The 17,738-nt window shown below is 40.3% G+C and overlaps 3 protein-coding genes across 6 annotated transcripts in view; 1 reads left to right on the top strand and 2 right to left on the bottom strand.

Annotated features, from left to right (window-relative positions):
- Positions 1-350: 350 nt before the first annotated feature.
- LOC117484170 (myelin-oligodendrocyte glycoprotein-like) lies at positions 351-3,635 on the bottom strand. Its single transcript, XM_034132662.1, has 4 exons — positions 3,559-3,635; positions 2,510-2,565; positions 792-1,151; positions 351-613 (listed from the first exon to the last, which is right to left on the bottom strand). The coding sequence occupies exons 1-4, from the start codon at positions 3,588-3,590 to the stop codon at positions 390-392; spliced, it is 672 nt and encodes a 223-aa protein (XP_033988553.1). The 5' UTR covers positions 3,591-3,635; the 3' UTR covers positions 351-389.
- Positions 3,636-3,940: 305 nt separating this feature from the next.
- Positions 3,941-9,982, bottom strand: LOC117484115 (myelin-oligodendrocyte glycoprotein-like). Of its 4 annotated transcripts, XM_034132583.1 has the most exons (5): positions 8,114-8,351; positions 7,361-7,416; positions 5,806-5,999; positions 4,962-5,130; positions 3,941-4,512 (listed from the first exon to the last, which is right to left on the bottom strand). In XM_034132583.1, exons 1-5 carry the CDS (start codon positions 8,146-8,148, stop codon positions 4,271-4,273), a joined length of 696 nt encoding a protein of 231 aa, XP_033988474.1. In that variant the 5' UTR covers positions 8,149-8,351; the 3' UTR covers positions 3,941-4,270. The 4 variants fall into 4 exon arrangements, with proteins under 4 accessions (XP_033988474.1, XP_033988482.1, XP_033988464.1 ...); XM_034132591.1 differs by lacking the exons at positions 4,962-5,130; positions 8,114-8,351 and adding an exon at positions 9,838-9,982 and having other exon boundaries at positions 5,637-5,999; XM_034132573.1 differs by lacking the exon at positions 4,962-5,130 and having other exon boundaries at positions 5,637-5,999; positions 8,114-8,164.
- A 5,085-nt stretch (positions 9,983-15,067) lies between these two features.
- The window catches only part of LOC117484132 (butyrophilin-like protein 8), a 163,675-nt gene continuing 161,004 nt past the window's right edge, over positions 15,068-17,738 (top strand). The window contains exon 1 of the mRNA XM_034132612.1: positions 15,068-15,115. The gene's annotated coding sequence lies outside the window, so the exon portion shown is untranslated. The remainder of the gene's footprint in view (positions 15,116-17,738) is intronic.

The following is a 17,738-nucleotide window of genomic DNA, read 5'->3' as shown; positions in this document are numbered from 1 at the left end:
ACCTGGTAAGTGGGTTAAAAAACATCTGGCTAGAAGGAGGTTGACTTTGTTTAAAATCGGCATGCAGGTAAAATTAGTGTTAAAATCTTTAAAAATAAATACATAAAAGTGCTTTTAAAAATTAAATCAACCCAAATGTTAAAATATATATAATATATAAAAAAATCTGTAAAATATAAAATATAAAATATGAAATACACACGGGTCAGTAGGCACACAGGGAGGGGAAATATCTCAAAATAAAGTCAACCAAGTGTCCCTAAAAGTGTTTAAAACCCAGGCCGAGGTCTAGAGAGGTGGGTTAGCTGAGACATGTTTAAAAATACTTATTTCTTTCTTTTTTCTGTTTTGTTTGTTTTGCTGATAGTATGTAAAGTCTGTCTTGTTTATTAAGTGTCATGTCTATGCCTTAAAAATAATGCAGTACAAAAAGAAGAAACAAAAATAGGAACAAGAAAACAAACACAAATAGAAACAAAAGAAGAATTGAAAAAATTACAAAAGCAATAATAAGAAAAAGAAACAAAAGAAACAAAAACAACAGCAAAGAAATAAAGCAGTGTCAGTCTAACGTTGATCCAGTTGTTTCTCCAGCTCTCTGGTTGAGCAGCAGCTGTGGAAAATACAGTTAGTAACATCATGTGGACATGGAGAAAGCCTATTTTCATACCATTTTACAATCTTTTAATGACCTTGCATGTTTATTTACCATTTCACATAGAGCTACCATCTGCATATTTAAAAAAGTGAAGTTTTAATTTAAATACAGCACTTCTACTGAGGTTACTCACCAGTGACGTCGAGCCAGCATATGCTAGAGTTACTCCCATCAGGTGTGCGTATGGCACACACATAAAACCCAGAGTCACTGGTCCTGAGTCTGGAGACATGAAGTGTGAGGCGTCCTTCTGTGAGGACGTCTTTGTCCCACTGGACTCGTCCTGCAAACTGTGGATCCTGAGACTCTGGGAGTTCATCACCTTTGTATAGATGAAACAGGACGTAGGGTCTGCCATCAGTAAACATCTCACAGTAGATAGAAATGGATCTGAAGTTAGTGTCTGTTCTGGAGCTGAAGGTCCACTCCAGGGTGATGTTCTGGTTCTCCTCTGCCTGATGGGAAGTCTGAGCCACATTCACTACAAATGTTCCTGTGGAGGAGACACAGAGGGACTCTTTAAACTGCAGCTATGTTTCTGTGGAGGAGACACAGAGGGACTCTTTAAACTGCAGCTATGTTCCTGTGGAGGAGACACAGAGGGACTCTTTAAACTGCAGCTATATGTTCATGTAGAGGAGACACAGAGGGACTCTTTAAACTGCAGCTATGTTCATGTGGAGGAGACACAGAGGGACTCTTTAAACTGCAGCTATATGTTCATGTGGAGGAGACACAGAGGGACTCTTTAAACTGCAGCTATGTTCATGTGGAGGAGACACAGAGGGACTCTTTAAACTGCAGCTATGGTCCTGTGGAGGAGACACAGAGGGACTCTTTAAACTGCAGCTATGTTCATGTGGAGGAGACACAGAGGGACTCTTTAAACTGCAGCTATATATTCATGTGGAGGAGACACAGAGGGACTCTTTAAACTGCAGCTATGTTCATGTGGAGGAGACACAGAGGGACTCTTTAAACTGCAGCTATGGTCCTGTGGAGGAGACACAGAGGGACTCTTTAAACTGCAGCTATGTTTCTGTGGAGGAGACACAGAAGGACTCTTTAAACTGCAGCTATGTTCCTGTGGAGGAGACACAGAGGGACTCTTTAAACTGCAGCTATATGTTCATGTAGAGGAGACACAGAGGGACTCTTTAAACTGCAGCTATGTTCATGTGGAGGAGACAAGAGGGACTCTTTAAACTGCAGCTATGGTCCTGTGGAGGAGACACAGAGGGACTCTTTAAACTGCAGCTATGTTTCTGTGGAGGAGACACAGAGGGACTCTTTAAACTGCAGCTATGTTCCTGTGGAGGAGACACAGAGGGACTCTTTAAACTGCAGCTATATGTTCATGTAGAGGAGACACAGAGGGACTCTTTAAACTGCAGCTATGTTCATGTGGAGGAGACACAGAGGGACTCTTTAAACTGCAGCTATATGTTCATGTGGAGGAGACACAGAGGGACTCTTTAAACTGCAGCTATGTTCATGTGGAGGAGACACAGAGGGACTCTTTAAACTGCAGCTATGGTCCTGTGGAGGAGACACAGAGGGACTCTTTAAACTGCAGCTATATTTCTGTGGAGGAGACACAGAGGGACTCTTTAAACTGCAGCTATGTTTCTGTGGAGGAGAAACAGAGGGACTCTTTAAACTGCAGCTATATTTCTGTGGAGGAGACAAGAGGGACTCTTTAAACTGCAGCTATGGTCCTGTGGAGGAGACACAGAGGGACTCTTTAAACTGCAGCTATATTTCTGTGGAGGAGACACAGAGGGACTCTTTAAACTGCAGCTATGTTCCTGTGCTGCTTTACTGAGAACAGCTTTAAAGAGACAAACTAACCAGAGACACAGGAGGTGAGGAAGAGGAGCTGCAGGATGAGGAAGATCATCTTCTCCCTGAGAGGACACACACACACATGCACACACACACACACACACACACACACACACACACACACACACACACACACACACACACACACATTAGAAGACATACAGTCTGTCTGTAGTTATCATCACAATACTTCAGACTGACACCAGGAGCAGTAATGAACTTCTGACACTAGGTGGCGCCAGATATCAATATTATCGTCTCTTTAAACTGAATCAGAAAATACTTTCACTTTTATCAGTCAACACGTGGACTTCAATCCGCAGCAAACTGGATTAACTGGTTCTAACACAACACCTGATTTCGGATTAAATACAGCAGTTGGCCTTTTACTGTTATTATTATGATCTCTTTTATTTACTATTGTTATTGGATTTTTACTATTATTATTTTTATAATTTCTTTGTATTTATTATTGTTATTATTTTATACTATAATTATCATCATTCTTATTTTGATTTTTATAATAATCTTTCAATGATCTTAACTATTATGATTTTTCTTTTCTTTCTTTTTTTTTTATGTACAATTTATCCTCCCTAATTTATTATTATTATTATTATTATTTACTAAATAATATTTATAATATATTTTGTATTATTATTATTTTTGATATATTGTGTTTTTAGAATTATTATTTATTTATTTTAGAATGACTAATATAGTTATCTGCCACTCTATTGAGTGCAGTCGATGTTTGCTGTGTCACGGAGAGGAAGGGTGTGGTTGCTAATTGGATCAGCCTTCAGACAGAAACAGGGACTCTCATTAATAATGAAAACTGTATTCCTGTATTGTTCATGAAACTGGAAGCTCTTTCTCCACAAAATAATGTGTAAAAAGCATTTTCCCCAGATGTATTTTTTGTAGTTTAACCAATAGGATACCCTGGATGTTTCCAGTCGTTTTGGTAGCACTTTAATTCATAACCACGAGGTAATTGAGGCGTGTCTTTTAGCACCTTAGTTTCTAACAGGAGAACAAAGATGTGGTCTTACCTGTAAACCTTTGGAAAGTGGAGAGATCTCATGAGTCTGGAGACAGCAGGAATCACAGCATCCCTCAATGATTGGTCCCTGAACTGCACTACCATATATGTTACAACTAGAAAACAGCTGTTCAGATCAATAAGCAGGCAGTGGATCTCCTTCTCTCTGATTGGCTGATTGCAGTCGTTCAATATCAGCGGTCCACTCTTATTAATAAAGCAAAGGTTCCCATTGGTCGCCTTTCCCTGATGCATGCAAATTAGAAACCCCCCCTCAGTTTACTGCCTCCTGATTGGTCCGTGTGTTTTTAGTTTCACTTTCAAGACTTGGCAGGAATTCAAGGCAGCTGCAGTGTTCATGAAGCAGAGAGACATGAGGACGAACAATAGGGTGAAAGAATAAACACCTTTATTATAATAACTAGCAATAAAGCATTTTAACACTTTGAAGTCGATCCAATACGACATTTCCAAATATTCCCTCCTGTAGGACATTCAATGCAGGTTGTGTCACTTTTAAGTCAAAAAGTAAATAAAATTGATGTATTTATAATGTGTAACATTTGAGAATGACATTAAGTGCAGCATGGTAACAATATCCATGTACACAAAGGGTTTGATGACCTTACAGCTGAATGATAAAACTCAGTGAAAACTGAAATAAAAAAGTATAAAAATGACACTTTACAGAGGTTACACTGAGGTCCTTTCTGACTCTTAAATCAGATGTTGGAGAGTCTCACTTTATGCTCAGATTCAGACGGAGATATGTTAGTCCGTATGGTTTGTTCCTCTGATAAACTCTCCATCTGTATGACTGCATTGTGGGTTCTTCTCTCATATCTAGGAATACAAACTTTCCAAATGCTGACAACAAAGAAAACCAGAACAGCTGCTGACACTCCAACAGTAACCCAAACACCTGTCCAACTCTCTGGTCTCTGAGGTTGGAGCTCTTCAGCAGCTGTGGAAAAGGACAGAATATAACATGAGGAACCATTTTAGTGTTAATATATAACAGGTTTAATCTAGAGTGAAAACATGACAATCTGCAACCTTCATTCTTCTGAAAAACCTCCTGTGGTTCCAGCTTCTCAGTTTCCCCTTTTCCACTAAAATGAGTTCTGTGTGGGGCTGGTTTGGATCACAGTTGGTTTGTGAGAAGAGTTTTATTTTAAAATGAGTTATGCACATTTTAAACAGTTAAAACAAGCCGGTCTTAAGATTTGAGCAGCAGGACTCTTTTGGTCTTTCATTCATACTTTGTTGAGTATCTGCTATTTCCTTTTCCAACTGTTAACTGTTCCAATAATATGATATGAATATGATCCAATATTAGCGGCAACATACTTGACGTAGATGCATTAGTATTTAGCTCTCTGGAGCCTCTAGACTTCTACTGAGGTTACTCACCAGTGACTTTGAGCCACCATCTCCTAGAGTTACTCCCATCAGGTGTGACAAGTATGTCACACACATAAAACCCAGAGTCATTGGTCCTGAGTCTGGAGACATGAAGTGTGAGGCGTCCTTCTGTGAGGACGTCTTTGTCCCACTGGACTCGTCCTGCAAACTCTGGATCCTGAGACTCTGGGGATTCAATGCCTCTCTCAGAAATCACATTTGGTCATTTTAGTTGATCTCTTAATGAAAGAAAGATAAGATGTACAGTATACCCGAAGTAAAGTGTCAGAGCGTTGCCGATTTCAAAGAGTCAGTATTGTGCAGGAGTGTGCAATATTCATAGATTTGCATTAATGTAACACATAGTGTCAAAGAGCTTCAGTTGGTCCACTCGCTGAGTCTGAACCCTGTTCACTGGCTGCTTGTCGTCTGAAGTTAAGAAGCACACAGACACATAGCGCAAGTAGAACAGAAACCAGTGCAAACGCTGAGTAGAGGCCAATCCTTCCCCTTCTTCCTGTGTTGGGAGTCTCAGGTTTGTTCCAATGTGTCGCTGCTGGAAAACACCAAACAACTCTGTGTCAAAGACATTTCCCTGATAAAGAAAACATCTACAACATTTCCCAGGTTCTCGTACACCCTGAGAGTTTAACTTTATAACAAAGATGAATGGGGGTTACTCACCAGTGACGTTGAGCCAGCATCTCCTAGAGTTACTCCCATCAGGTGTGACGAGTATGTCACACACATAAAACCCAGAGTCATTGGTCCTGAGTCTGGAGACATGAAGTGTGAGGCGTCCTTCTGTGAGGACGTCTTTGTCCCACTGGACTCGTCCTGCAAACTCTGGATCCTGAGACTCTGGGGATTCAACACCTTGATGGAGATGAAACATGAAGTAGGTTCTGGTCTCAGTTAACAGCTGACAGATGGTAGAAATGGATCTGAGTGAAGTTTCTCTTCTGGTGCTGAAGGTCCACTCCAGGGTGATGTTCTGGTTCTCCTCTGCCTGATAGGAAGTCTGAGTCACATTCACTACAAATGTTCCTGTGGAGGAGACACAGAGGGACTCTTTAAACTGCAGCTATGTTACTGTGGAGGAGACACAGAGGGACTCTTTAAACTGTAGCTATGTTACTGTGGAGGAGACACAGAGGGACTCTTTAAACTGCAGCTATGTTACTGTGGAGGAGATACAGAGGGACTCTTTAAACTGCAGCTATGTTCCTGTGGAGGAGACACAGAGGGATTATTTAAACTGTAGCTATGTTACTGTGGAGGAGACACAGAGGGACTCTTTAAACTAGAGCTATGTTTCTGTGGAGGAGACACAGAGGTACTCTTTAAACTGCAGCTATGTTCCTGTGGAGGAGACACAGAGGTACTCTTTAAACTGCAGCTATGTTACTGTGGAGGAGACACAGAGGGACTCTTTAAACTAGAGCTATGTTTCTGTGGTAGAGACACAGAGGGACTCTTTAAACTGCAGCTATGTTCCTGTGGAGGAGACACAGAGGTACTCTTTAAACTGCAGCTATGTTTCTGTGGAGGAGACACAGAGGGACTCTTTAAACTGCAGCTATGTTCCTGTGGAGGAGACACAGAGGGACTCTTTAAACTGCAGCTATGTTTCTGTGGAGGAGACACAGAGGGACTCTTTAAACTGCAGCTATGTTCCTGTGGAGGAGACACAGAGGAACTCTTTAAACTGCAGCTATGTTTCTGTGGAGGAGACACAGAGGGACTCTTTAAACTGCAGCTATGTTCCTGTGGAGGAGACACAGAGGGACTCTTTAAACTGCAGCTATGTTTCTGTGGAGGAGACACAGAGGGACTCTTTAAACTGCAGCTATGTTCCTGTGGAGGAGACACAGAGGGACTCTTTAAACTGCAGCTATGTTTCTGTGCTGCTTTACTGAGAACAGCTTTAAAGAGACTAACTGAAGCTAACCAGAGACAGAGGTCTCCTCAGGTGAGGAAGAGTATTAGGGTATGAGGGAAATAAAGAAGAAAAGGACTATTTTACTTTTTTATTTAACATGTTAAGAAAAAAGCCAAGATGTCGAGTAAAATATCAATCTTTCAATTTGAGTGCAGGCATTAGGAAAAATGTATCAGAAAAAACAGTTAGGCGCTTTTAAAGTTTAATTATTGAGAATAAACATTGAACTTTTAATAACAAACTACTTTTGTTAGAGAATATACTGAAAGCTCCACTTCTTGACATTTTAAAAAAGCTAAATAAAATCAGAATCCCCCTCCTCAGTTTTGACCCTCTTGCCTTGCACTAATAGTGTTCCATACCAAAGAGCTCTAAGATGCTTCTTTGTGAAAAGGTAAAACGTGACACAAAAAGTTTTTCCATAATATTCAATGTGTCTGAGTGGGAAATAAAGGAGTAAACTAACCAGAGACACAGGGGGTGAGGAAGAGGAGCAGCAGGATGAGGAAGATCATCTTCTCCCTGTGAGAGGACACACACACACACAAACACACACACACACACACACACACACACACACACACACACACACACACACACACACACACACACACACAGTCTGTCTTTACCACATTACTTATTACACAGAGGACTGACACCAGGAACAGTAACATATGTCTGTCACTAGGTGGCGCCAGATATCAACATTATATTTTATTTGAACTGAATCAGGAAATACTTTCTGCTTTGAGATCAGTGAACACAGACTGAAATACAGGACCAACTGAACCCCTTCAGTTTTGTTTCAGAATCTCTCTGAATAATAACAACAATAATAATAATAGTGAATTTGTGAGGTTGAAGGGACAGCTTTTGCATTCATGCAGAGTTCAATAATGTAGTTTTTGTTATTGCTGGGTGAGGTGTCTCCACTTTCTGCAGTAAGATGACTCACTAAAATAACGTATTTTCTGAAGATAAAATCCAGCTTGAGTAAAACGGTTGAAACTCTGTCCAGATGCCAATACAACTGCCTCTGTGCCACAGTCAACATTGTTATCTCTGTTTATGTAAATTGGAGGGAAATGCAAATACTGTGAGAAAGCCTCTCCAATCTCTAATCTATCGACCGTGGATTCGTAACATCATTTCTCGGGAGAGAAAAATTATACTATAGTATGAGTGGCATGTCTTTTTTAAAAACCTCTTATCATATTACCCTTCCAGCGAGACGAGCGAGACCAAAACAAACATTGGTTCCTGCTTTTATATCAAGAGCAGATGGTTCCTACAATAAAAACGTTCCTGTTTTCACAAACTAGACACTGATACCAAGTTACAAAAATTATAATAATATAATGTAACCTTTAAGCTACTTACATTTGTATGAATATATTCAATGTGCATATTATTCTTCAAACTGTAAACTGTTTAACTAAAATAGACAATTAAAATAGTTCCATGAGAATAACCTGAAAATGAAGTAGTATTTGTATGTACATTTCTTTAGGATCACATATACCGGTCTCTGTGTGTAGCAGAGTGTAGACGTGTTAATTAGTTTTGTGCACTTTGTTCACAGAAACTGCAGCAAAAGCAGTCTTAACTGGGGCAATTGGAAAGAGCTTAACCAAAAAAAATACACACAACCTTCCTCAGGCAGTGTGTTTGTCCCGGGGACAGGAGACACCCCCTTGATGAGAAACTGTAAGAAATGATCGGGGAATCCCTCCGGAGTGGAGTCATGACGACTGGATCTGAATTATTTTGTTGTATTTGGTGGTTTGTGTTCCAGCTGTCGATCAGCAACTATATATCCATAATCCACCAGTTAAAGGAAATACAACTAATGTGTTGTGTTATATTAGCTGTACAATTTACCACAAAGGCTATGGTGTTCTTAGTTTCCATACCGCCTGTGTTTTACGAGCGATTTATCAAGTCTTGGCAAACGGCATAAAACACGATTAAACGTGATAGTATATAAAACCATGCTCGTATCTACAACCTATAGAAATGTAAAACGGCGTCAGTTTAGACGTAATTCTGTCCTCCTGCTTACCGCATCATTTATGAGAAAACATTTCAAAACATTAACACAACATATTCGAGGTGGTTTTAAATAACATATCCGTATTTATTTATTTCTCCAAGTTATGTTTTTGTGTGCACTGAGGAGTCTCAAACAGGCGTTTGTTTAATCATTTTAAGATTGGCTTTAATCAATGTTTGAAAATGAATTCTTCATATTTGATAAATGAGAGGTAACATTTTATTTATGGTAATATTTCCACATATTTCTCTCCATTCTTCCTTCTGCCAACGGTGTGGCAGTTTCTCGTCTCTCCCGTTTGTGTGCTTAGTGCGTACGCATGTGTTAGAGTTTGCGTGGAGGACAGCACATTTTCCCGCCAAGTTAGTATTTTATAAATCGCAAACATTGCGTAGAAACTGGCGTACGCCATTTTTTTTAACGTATATCCCTTCATAAATGAGGCCCCAGGTGCTTTTGTCATTGCCGTTGTATGATGAGACCAGCGGGCCTAAATATATACGTGAAATAAGTTATTTAGAGACTATGGATGGCGAGGATAAATGTAATAAAGGGATCTACAAACATTACATTGGTGACATACAGTGAGATGGTAACAGGCATGCGCTTAGTGCCCGCTTTCCAGACAGTTTCTGTGGGGTCACTCCTCATCGCTCCCATGTAGTTGTAGCGGAGCTCGGCAAAATATAGATTTTGACTATAAAAAGCGATTGGAATCATACAGAAATCACACTTACAACACAGATCAGTGGAGACATTTTATTATTATTACTATTTAGTTTTTCTTTAGTTGTTTTTCTGTTACATTGGAGTATGACAGGTGAGGCTTGACTGCACGTCGCTGGCAGTAAGATATATTTATTTAAAAAAGTAGAAACATGTGTTCTTACCTTTAAATAGTTGAGACTGCAGAGACCTCAGTGCTGACAGTTCTGTTTTCTGGTTTTCATGTCTGAATATGTCAGATTACAACAACAGGAGTTCACAGCTATAGAGTTACAGAGGGGCAGGTGCGCCTCTGAGAGGGCGGCGTTTGCGTTTCCAATAGGGATCAACGGCAGATTGGTGAGCAGGAGCCAATGATATAAACGTCCTGATGTGAACCCTGTGAGTACGTGTATCTTCGGATCATTTGTTTTTATTTATTAAACCAGTAAACGGAAGAGCGTCTGAGAGGCGTTTCCACTTTTTGCTTTTTACCTTACTAAATGGTCAAATTGTCATTGGATGAAACTCACGGAAGAATAAGATAATTCATTTCATAGTTAAATTAAATAAATAAATACTTTATTTAATGTAAAATTAAAATCTTAAAATATTGCATGATTTAATACAGTTTTGTTTTATATGTTACACCAATGTGCAGAAGTGTTTGTGTTTTTTTAGTCTTAGCTTTGGCCGATAGCCTCCTTCCCTCAGCCAGCAGTCAGGACAGTGAAAATGGGTCATGGAGGGGTCTTCCAGCAGGACAATGACCCTGAACATACGGCCAAGGCAACACAGGAGGGGCTAAAGAAGAAGCACATTAGGTGATGGAGGGGCCTTGTCAGTATCCGGACCTTAATCCCATAGAAAATCTGTGGAGGGAGCTGAAGCTTCCAGATGCCAAACATCAGCCTAAAAACCTGAATGATTTGGAGAGGATCTTCAGAGAGGAGTGGACCACAATCCTTCCTGAGATGTTCACAAACCTGGTGACCAACTACAAGAAGAGTCTGACCTCTGTCTGTCCAACCAGGGTTTCTCCACCAAGAACTAAGACATGTTTTGCAAGGGGGTCAAATAGTTATTTCACACAGTTAAATGCAAATCAATTTTCATCTTTTATATAATGTCAATTTTTGGATTTAAATGGTGTTATATGTGTTATTGTATTTTTGTAACTCTGGCACAACAATTTCCTTCGGGAGAAATAAAGTCCTATCTTATCTTATACAACTTAAAGGTGGGGTGGGTAAGTTTGAGAAACCGGCTCGAGATACACTTTTTGTTATATTCCATGGAATGCTCTTAACATCCTGATAGCAATGAATATCTGAAGTGCTTTGACAAAATGTGCGCGTTCGTGTGTGTTGGAGGAGGGGCTCTGTAAGGAAGTGGCGTTTTTTTCCGGCTGTGTATTTTCAAATTCTAGCGATCTCGAGCCGGTTTCTCCAAAATTACCCACCCCACCTTTAAAAGTGATCTTAATGAACCTGGAAACATTTCTCCTTGCTTCCCCTCCATGGTTAACTGTCAAAGGCTGACTTTATACATACTAGATTTTAGAGGACAAAGCACTCTTTATTAGAGGCCTGTTCCTCCGTCTGTATCGTTGGGTATTACTGGAGGAAGTGAAAGGTCGTCAGTGGCTAATTCACATAATGCTTCATCAAAATCATGTGTAGGCCTATAGACTGCATTTGAGGATTTATGAACAGACTTAATAATAAACTTCCTTAGACCTGATGCACATTAAAGCAGCGGTAAGAGACATTAACCTGCAGCAGGAACATGTAGAAGAAACTCTTTTGGCTTGATGGTAAGAATGTACTGCAATGACTCAGGATAGGAAACACTAAACACCACAATTTGCGGAGATAGCGTCTCATGGAACATGTTTTAATGGAGCAAATTGAGTTGAGTAAAACTCTGGCCCAACTCCATTATAAACACTGTACCATATTTGTAAAGCCTGTAGTCACTTGCTCATCCTCCCTTATCTTTATTCGGTGTAACTGAAGCGGCAAGCAACTCAAACCGTTTGACCATAATTTATTATCAAAAATAACACTTTCTATGTTTGCAGGATATACAGCAGAAGCAACAGGGTCATGTGGGGGATTTGAAAAGAGGTTAACCACATAGAGGAAGCTGGCATCATTCTTTGGTCACACAGTTAGGGCAGTTCATGTTTCTGGAAGATAGACAGAGTGTGTCCTTCCTGCTGTGTTCACACTCTCTTCATTAGAAGCTGTGTGACTGAGGCTGTCGGGGAGGAATTGGACATTTGGTCCAAAGTTTAAACATTCTTTACGCTTGCATGACTGAAATCTCTTTCATTTCAATCAATCTCAATCTTTATTTACAGTATGTATATAGCACATTTAAAACAACCTTCAGTTGACCAAAGTGCTGTACAGGCAATAAATATTAAATAACACAATGGGAGTACAATAATAAAACAATAATTAAAAACATGATAAAAAGCACAATAACTAGAAAAATATTTTAAAAAACACATACAAATGTAAAAATGTAATGTTCAACTGGTATTAAAAGCCAGTGCAAAGAGGTGAGTTTTTAGCTGAGATTTAAAAAGTTCAATAGACTCAGCAGTCCGGATATGTACTGGGAGGCTGTTCCACAGTCTGGGAGCTGCAACACCTCGGGTTTTTTTCCTGCACCGAGGAACCACCAACATATTTTGCTGAGCTGATCGCAATGCTCTAGCTGGAGCATGGCGGTGCAACAACTCAGACAGGTAATGTGGTGCCAGTCCATGCAATGATTTAAAAACAACAAGTAAGTACTTGAACTGGATCCTGTAACTGACAGGAAGCCAATGAAGGTCTGCCAAAACAGGTGTGATGTGGTCATAACGTCTCTTCCCGGTAAGAAGGCGTGCAGCTGCATTTTGGACCAGCTGCAGGCGACGGATCAAACACTTATCAACACCAATATACAGGGAGTTACAGTAGTCTAAACGAAACGTTATAAATATGGATTAGCTGTTCAAATTCCTTACTAGGAAGATAGGCCTTTACCTTCCCCAGAAGCCGCAGCTGGAAGAAGCTTGTCTTGACAACTGAGTTTATTTGTTTGTCGAATTTAAAACAGTTGTCAAAGATTACTCCAAGATTTCTGACAGAGGGACGGCTGTAGGAGGCTAAGGGGCCGAGTACACTATTCCATTTCACGAGGAACACTTACAAGGTTTTTCCAAAACATGTTGAATGTTTCCCAAGTGATGCGTTGTAACCAGTAGGACACCCTTGATGTGTGAAGTCCTTTTGGTAGCACTTCATCTTTTTGAGACGTGCCATTCTGTTTCTTACTTTTTCCCATCATGCATTAGGCCGTTGCAGCTCGGTTTCTGGTTTCCAAAGGTAAACATAATAGTTGGCGTACAGGAGTTAAATGATCTTGCTGATTAATTATAAGCAAATCTACTTATCTATAAGTAACACGTGTGTCAGCTGCAGTAGAAAGGAGAAAGACGTTTGGTTAATATGTGGCTGAATGTTCTTGAAAGCCAAAGTGAATAGCTGCTTGGGAATGGTTGTATTGCCGAGTGCCTTTATGTTTGTCCTTTTGTGCATTCATTCATTTTAATTGATTCATATTTTTATTGTATTCATTTATTATTTATTATTTTTGTCAGTTATTTAGATTTGTAATCTGGTCGTGTCACCTGATGGTTTTTGTTCCTGTCTCATTCACTTATTGTCAATGTCTGTATTTGTGGATTTCACTGTTGGTGTAAGTAAAGATATTGTTTTAATATATATATATATATATATATTTATGTGGCTCAATAAATAAACACTTTTAGTATTATCATACATAACATTGAAGCATTGTTTTATTTACAATGTGAAGTCGATCCAGAGAAACAGAGAACAGAGGATGAATGACTTTATAGCACGACAAAACTCTTACAGTGATCCATGTTAACCAGGGACAGTGCTCTCATTTATAACAAAGCTGCAAGGCTGGGAGACAAGCCCAGAGAAGAGTATTAGCGCCGGGTGTAAGGGAAACTTTAACTTAGCATGTTGAGAACACATTTGGGAATGTGGAGTGTGATGTCACCCTTTTAGTTTTAGTGGCAGGCATTAAGAAAATGTATCAGAAAAAAACATTTTGGCACTTTTACAGTTTAACTTTAAAATAACTTGTGTTGGAGAATATACAGTATGGATTTAAACAAAAACATCTTCCCCAACAGTTTTTAGCCTGTTGCATTGCACAGTACACAAATTTAGTTTTTATTATTGCTCTGTGACGTGTCTCCACTTTCTGCAGTAACATGACTCTTACAACGTGTTTGTTTAAGCTAAAATCAGGCTTGAGTAAAACTGTTGAAACTCTGACCCGATTCCAATACTCACACTTCCTCTGTCAACAGTCAACATTGTTCTCTCTGTATGTGAAGTGGAGGGAAAGAAACTCCAATCTGTCCACCAGGGTTTCATTTCAGCATCTATCGGGAGAACAATTATAAAAATCCCAAAAATTCTTAAGTGGCAAACCGCTTTTCATATTTTAAAATCTGATTAAAAATGCCGTTGGTGCTCATGATATAAAGACAGGCACCAATGTTTGCTTTCAGTTCCAGCAAGACGAAAACAGACATTGGTTCCTGCTTTTATATCAAGAGCAGATGGTTCCTACAATAAAACATGCCACTGTTTGTGCAGAACAACATTATCAACCTGAGTGTAAGTTGACCTGACTGACTGCATTTCAGTTTGCAGGTGGGGTCAAAGAGGACATTTCCAGGTGAAAGTTAAGCTGGATCTTCTCTTTTTGTACCTTCACTTTTCAGGCAATCATTTTCTAGATATGTTGTGCTTTATTAACAACAGCCTCTATCAATTATGTTTTTTTTTAGCTGGACCAGGGTGTTGTGAATTGGGAATCTTGGATGCCAAATATCATGCAATACCCTCATAAATCTGAGGGTCTTTGTGCAATGGCAAATCGCCAGATTTCAATGTTGGCTTCAAAGCTTGTTATCTATGACTTTTTATAATCTTATTTCCTTTATTTGTTACTTAATATGTAGACCCCACCCCAATTCAGATTAAAAAAAGTTCCTGACTAAAATACCTTTAGTTTACACTTTAACTTACTTGGCAGAGTCAAACATTGTTTTATGAAGTGTGGTATTGCCACTTTTACTCAAGTAAAATATCTGAATTATTATTCTACTACTGCTTCCTTGTTTAGTAATGTTATTAAATATTAAAGTTAATTTTGTAATAGATAGCACATGTTTTATTTCTATCATTTGTTTCATGTTTCACATTTGGAGTAAAACGACTTCAGTCCTGTCCCATTAGGTGGTGAATGACTCCACTCCACCCATTGAAAGAGGGAGGGAATTAAAAGTCAAATTAGGAGAAGAGGCAGTGAGCAACAAACACTTTTACTTTTTTCCCTCTGAGAAGACCCACAACTAACGTAAGTAGCCCATATGAGTTTTTACACTTTGTTGGCATTGTTGGTCAATAATGTTTCTATATAAGGCATATAAACTGTAGTAACGTGTGTGTGCGTTTTCGGGGAGTGACGCGGCAGCCTGACGAACCGGCAGCAGTAACACACATGTGGCATGAAACTGAGACTTTTAGCCCACGTTAGATACTATAAAACACTCTGTTTGCCTACACAGTCTGTAGACCAGGGGTACTCAAACTTGTTTATTAAAGGTCCACTTGTGAATTTTATACAAGGTCACTGGTCCGGAGACTCCGGACTCCGGATCAATGCCAGGAAAGTCGTCGTCGTCGTCGTCGTCCCCCCGGAGTTTCTTACGGTTCGCTATGCATGGGGCCGCCTTGAGGGGGTTTCCCGACATGTCGTTGCAGTAAATTACAGGGTGTTTCATGTTGTCGTTGCTGTGGACCTTCTTAATCTACCTTCTTTGGGGGGCCCCTTCTGGTCCAAGCACTTGCCTGCCTTGCCTGTCGGCAAACGGCGCCCCTGTATACACACATACATTACGTACAGTATGGTGGTTTGAACTAGTGGGAGAAATGAAACTGTTTGTCTGTAGCCAATGCCTTGAACCTCGGCAAAAAAGGCATTTGAAGCATTAGAAAGTCAAGGTAAACTTGCGGTTAACTTGCGGTCTGCAATGCGTGTCACGCTCGCGCACACAAGTAAATATATATGCACGTTCATTCTCACAACGCGTCAGACACAAGAAAATATACATTAATTTACATCAGAATCAGAACGTTTTTATTTTTTTATTTTGTATAATTTTTATTTTTTATAATGGGAACAGGGTTCGGTCTGGATTGATTTGCAGTTCGGCCCTGCTGTAGACTGTTAAAGCTGATAAGGCTGATTCAACTTTTGGGGCGTTCACAGAAAGCGAGAGTGTCATTAGAAAACAGGAAATGAGCAGAATCCAAATGACTTCTGTTAGTTTCTGTGTTTACCTTTCATTGAGTGGAAAACCTCAAATGCTGTCATGGTTGCTCATGTGTAATCCTATAAAGTGCACGTAGCTAATTAGACACATGTTTCATTACAGTATCATTTAAAGGTAATTACCTGAAGCAGTGATCGCAGGAGTGTTTGGGTTAGATACATGGATGCCCCTTAAAGTCAGATAAAAAATAAATATATATATAAAATACAAAACTGCATTTTTTTGTTTTTATGATTCACTTCAACAAACAACTAAACATTTGAAAGGTGTTTTGTGACATACTATTTCCTTGTGGCAACTATAATTGTGATAATTTACAAAAATCAAAAATTGACATCGTCACATGCACCAGGTGTGGTGAAACTGGAAACACGTAGTTTAGTATCCACCACTTTTTTTGGGGGGGGGGGGGTGGTTGCGTTGCGATTACAATTCCAAAGTTTCGGACAGGACAACACGTGAACGCCGCAGCAGACTTGCTCCGGGACTCTGATGCGGCTTTCACACCAGCGCTTTTCCCTTTCTAGCTCCTAGCGAGAGCTTTTCTGGTTCAGCTCCCGTTTCCCTTTTCAGCTCCCGCTCTGTTCACACCGCCCAGAGCTGCCGAGAGATTTTCTCCCACAACAACGGGGGGGGGACTGCGTCGGGTCGACGATCGTGTTGCTTTTAATCATACGAAGCCAGATTAAATTAAATAACGACTTCTCCAACCTTATACTTTTCTCCAGAGTGCCGTGGTTCATTGTTTATTAATGTGTTTCAGCATTTACCGACCGCTACAGTGCTGGCTGCTCTTCAACGGGAGTGTATTCTCCCGTTAGCTCCGTGTTAGCTCACACGGCTCTAAAGTATTCACTGTCTGACTGTCACACAAGCAGCTGATACATATCCCCAGTTCCCCTTAAGTGAATGTGTGTCAGTCTGAATTGACACTGTTTGGCATCACAACGCTGTTATGAAAGTTTCTCTGGTATAACATGGGTGATGTTAGCATAGCAACCGAAGCTAAACGGACTACTTGCTAAGCCGTTTTCTCCAGGCACTTTTTACCGGCGTATTTTTCATTATGATTCTACTTGTGATAGTCGGACATGACAACCTGTACAGCCCATGTATTAATTCCATCCGATAGCTGCTATAATAACAAACCAAACGTCTGCCTGCTCTCCACAATGATCAATAACAGCGAACGGATGGTCAAAGTAAGGTTTCCTGCACGCCTCGACGTAAGAGACGTAAGCGACGCCGCGTCATAGCTCCAAAGCTCTTGCCTCTGGACCGACAACTTTTTGGAGCTGGAAGTGAACCGCATTCCGGAGCTATGACGCGCCGCCGCTGCGGTGTGAACAGGAAAAACCGGCGCTTTTCAGGCTCTAGCTCCCAGCAGGAGCTGGAAAAGCGCCGGTGTGAAAGGGGCATAACAGGTCTTTTCAGCGGTCCTCCCAGTAACCAGAGCCCGGGCTGAGGTCATGCCCGCGGAGAGACAGCTGCTCGTTGCTGGAGTCCTCGAGGAACAGAGGCTCCCAGGACGCGTGGTTTATTTTCTTGGAAACTTGTGAGAGTAAAGAGTTTGCCCTGCAGTCCTTTATGTCCGGCAGAGGTTGATAAAGGGAGGTGTGTGTGGCGCAGTGGGTAGAGGCTTGG

This window comes from Trematomus bernacchii, unplaced genomic scaffold (genome assembly GCF_902827165.1).
Source record: "Trematomus bernacchii unplaced genomic scaffold, fTreBer1.1, whole genome shotgun sequence".
NCBI classification, from domain to species: Eukaryota; Metazoa; Chordata; class Actinopteri; order Perciformes; family Nototheniidae; genus Trematomus; species Trematomus bernacchii.
The sequence above is the reverse complement of the archived record's forward strand: the minus strand, read 5'-3'. Positions and strand labels throughout refer to the sequence as shown.

What these genes read in the sequence shown, in the direction of transcription:
- LOC117484170 (XM_034132662.1), bottom strand. Translation starts at nt 3,590, where the DNA reads ATGAGATCTCTCCACTTTCCAAAGGTTTACAG. An exon ending in CACTTTCCAAAGGTTTACAG is followed by an intron (nt 2,566 to 3,558) that starts GTAAGACCACAT and finishes GTGTCCTCTCAG; the next exon opens with GGAGAAGATGATCTTCCTCA. An exon ending in CCTCACCTCCTGTGTCTCTG is followed by an intron (nt 1,152 to 2,509) that starts GTTAGTTTGTCT and finishes TCTCCTCCACAG; the next exon opens with GAACATTTGTAGTGAATGTG.
- LOC117484115 (XM_034132583.1), bottom strand. Translation starts at nt 8,148, where the DNA reads ATGTTTGTTTTGGTCTCGCTCGTCTCGCTGGAAGG. An exon ending in CCTCACCCCCTGTGTCTCTG is followed by an intron (nt 6,000 to 7,360) that starts GTTAGTTTACTC and finishes TCTCCTCCACAG; the next exon opens with GAACATTTGTAGTGAATGTG. An exon ending in ATGGTGGCTCAAAGTCACTG is followed by an intron (nt 4,513 to 4,961) that starts GTGAGTAACCTC and finishes CCTTTTCCACAG; the next exon opens with CTGCTGAAGAGCTCCAACCT.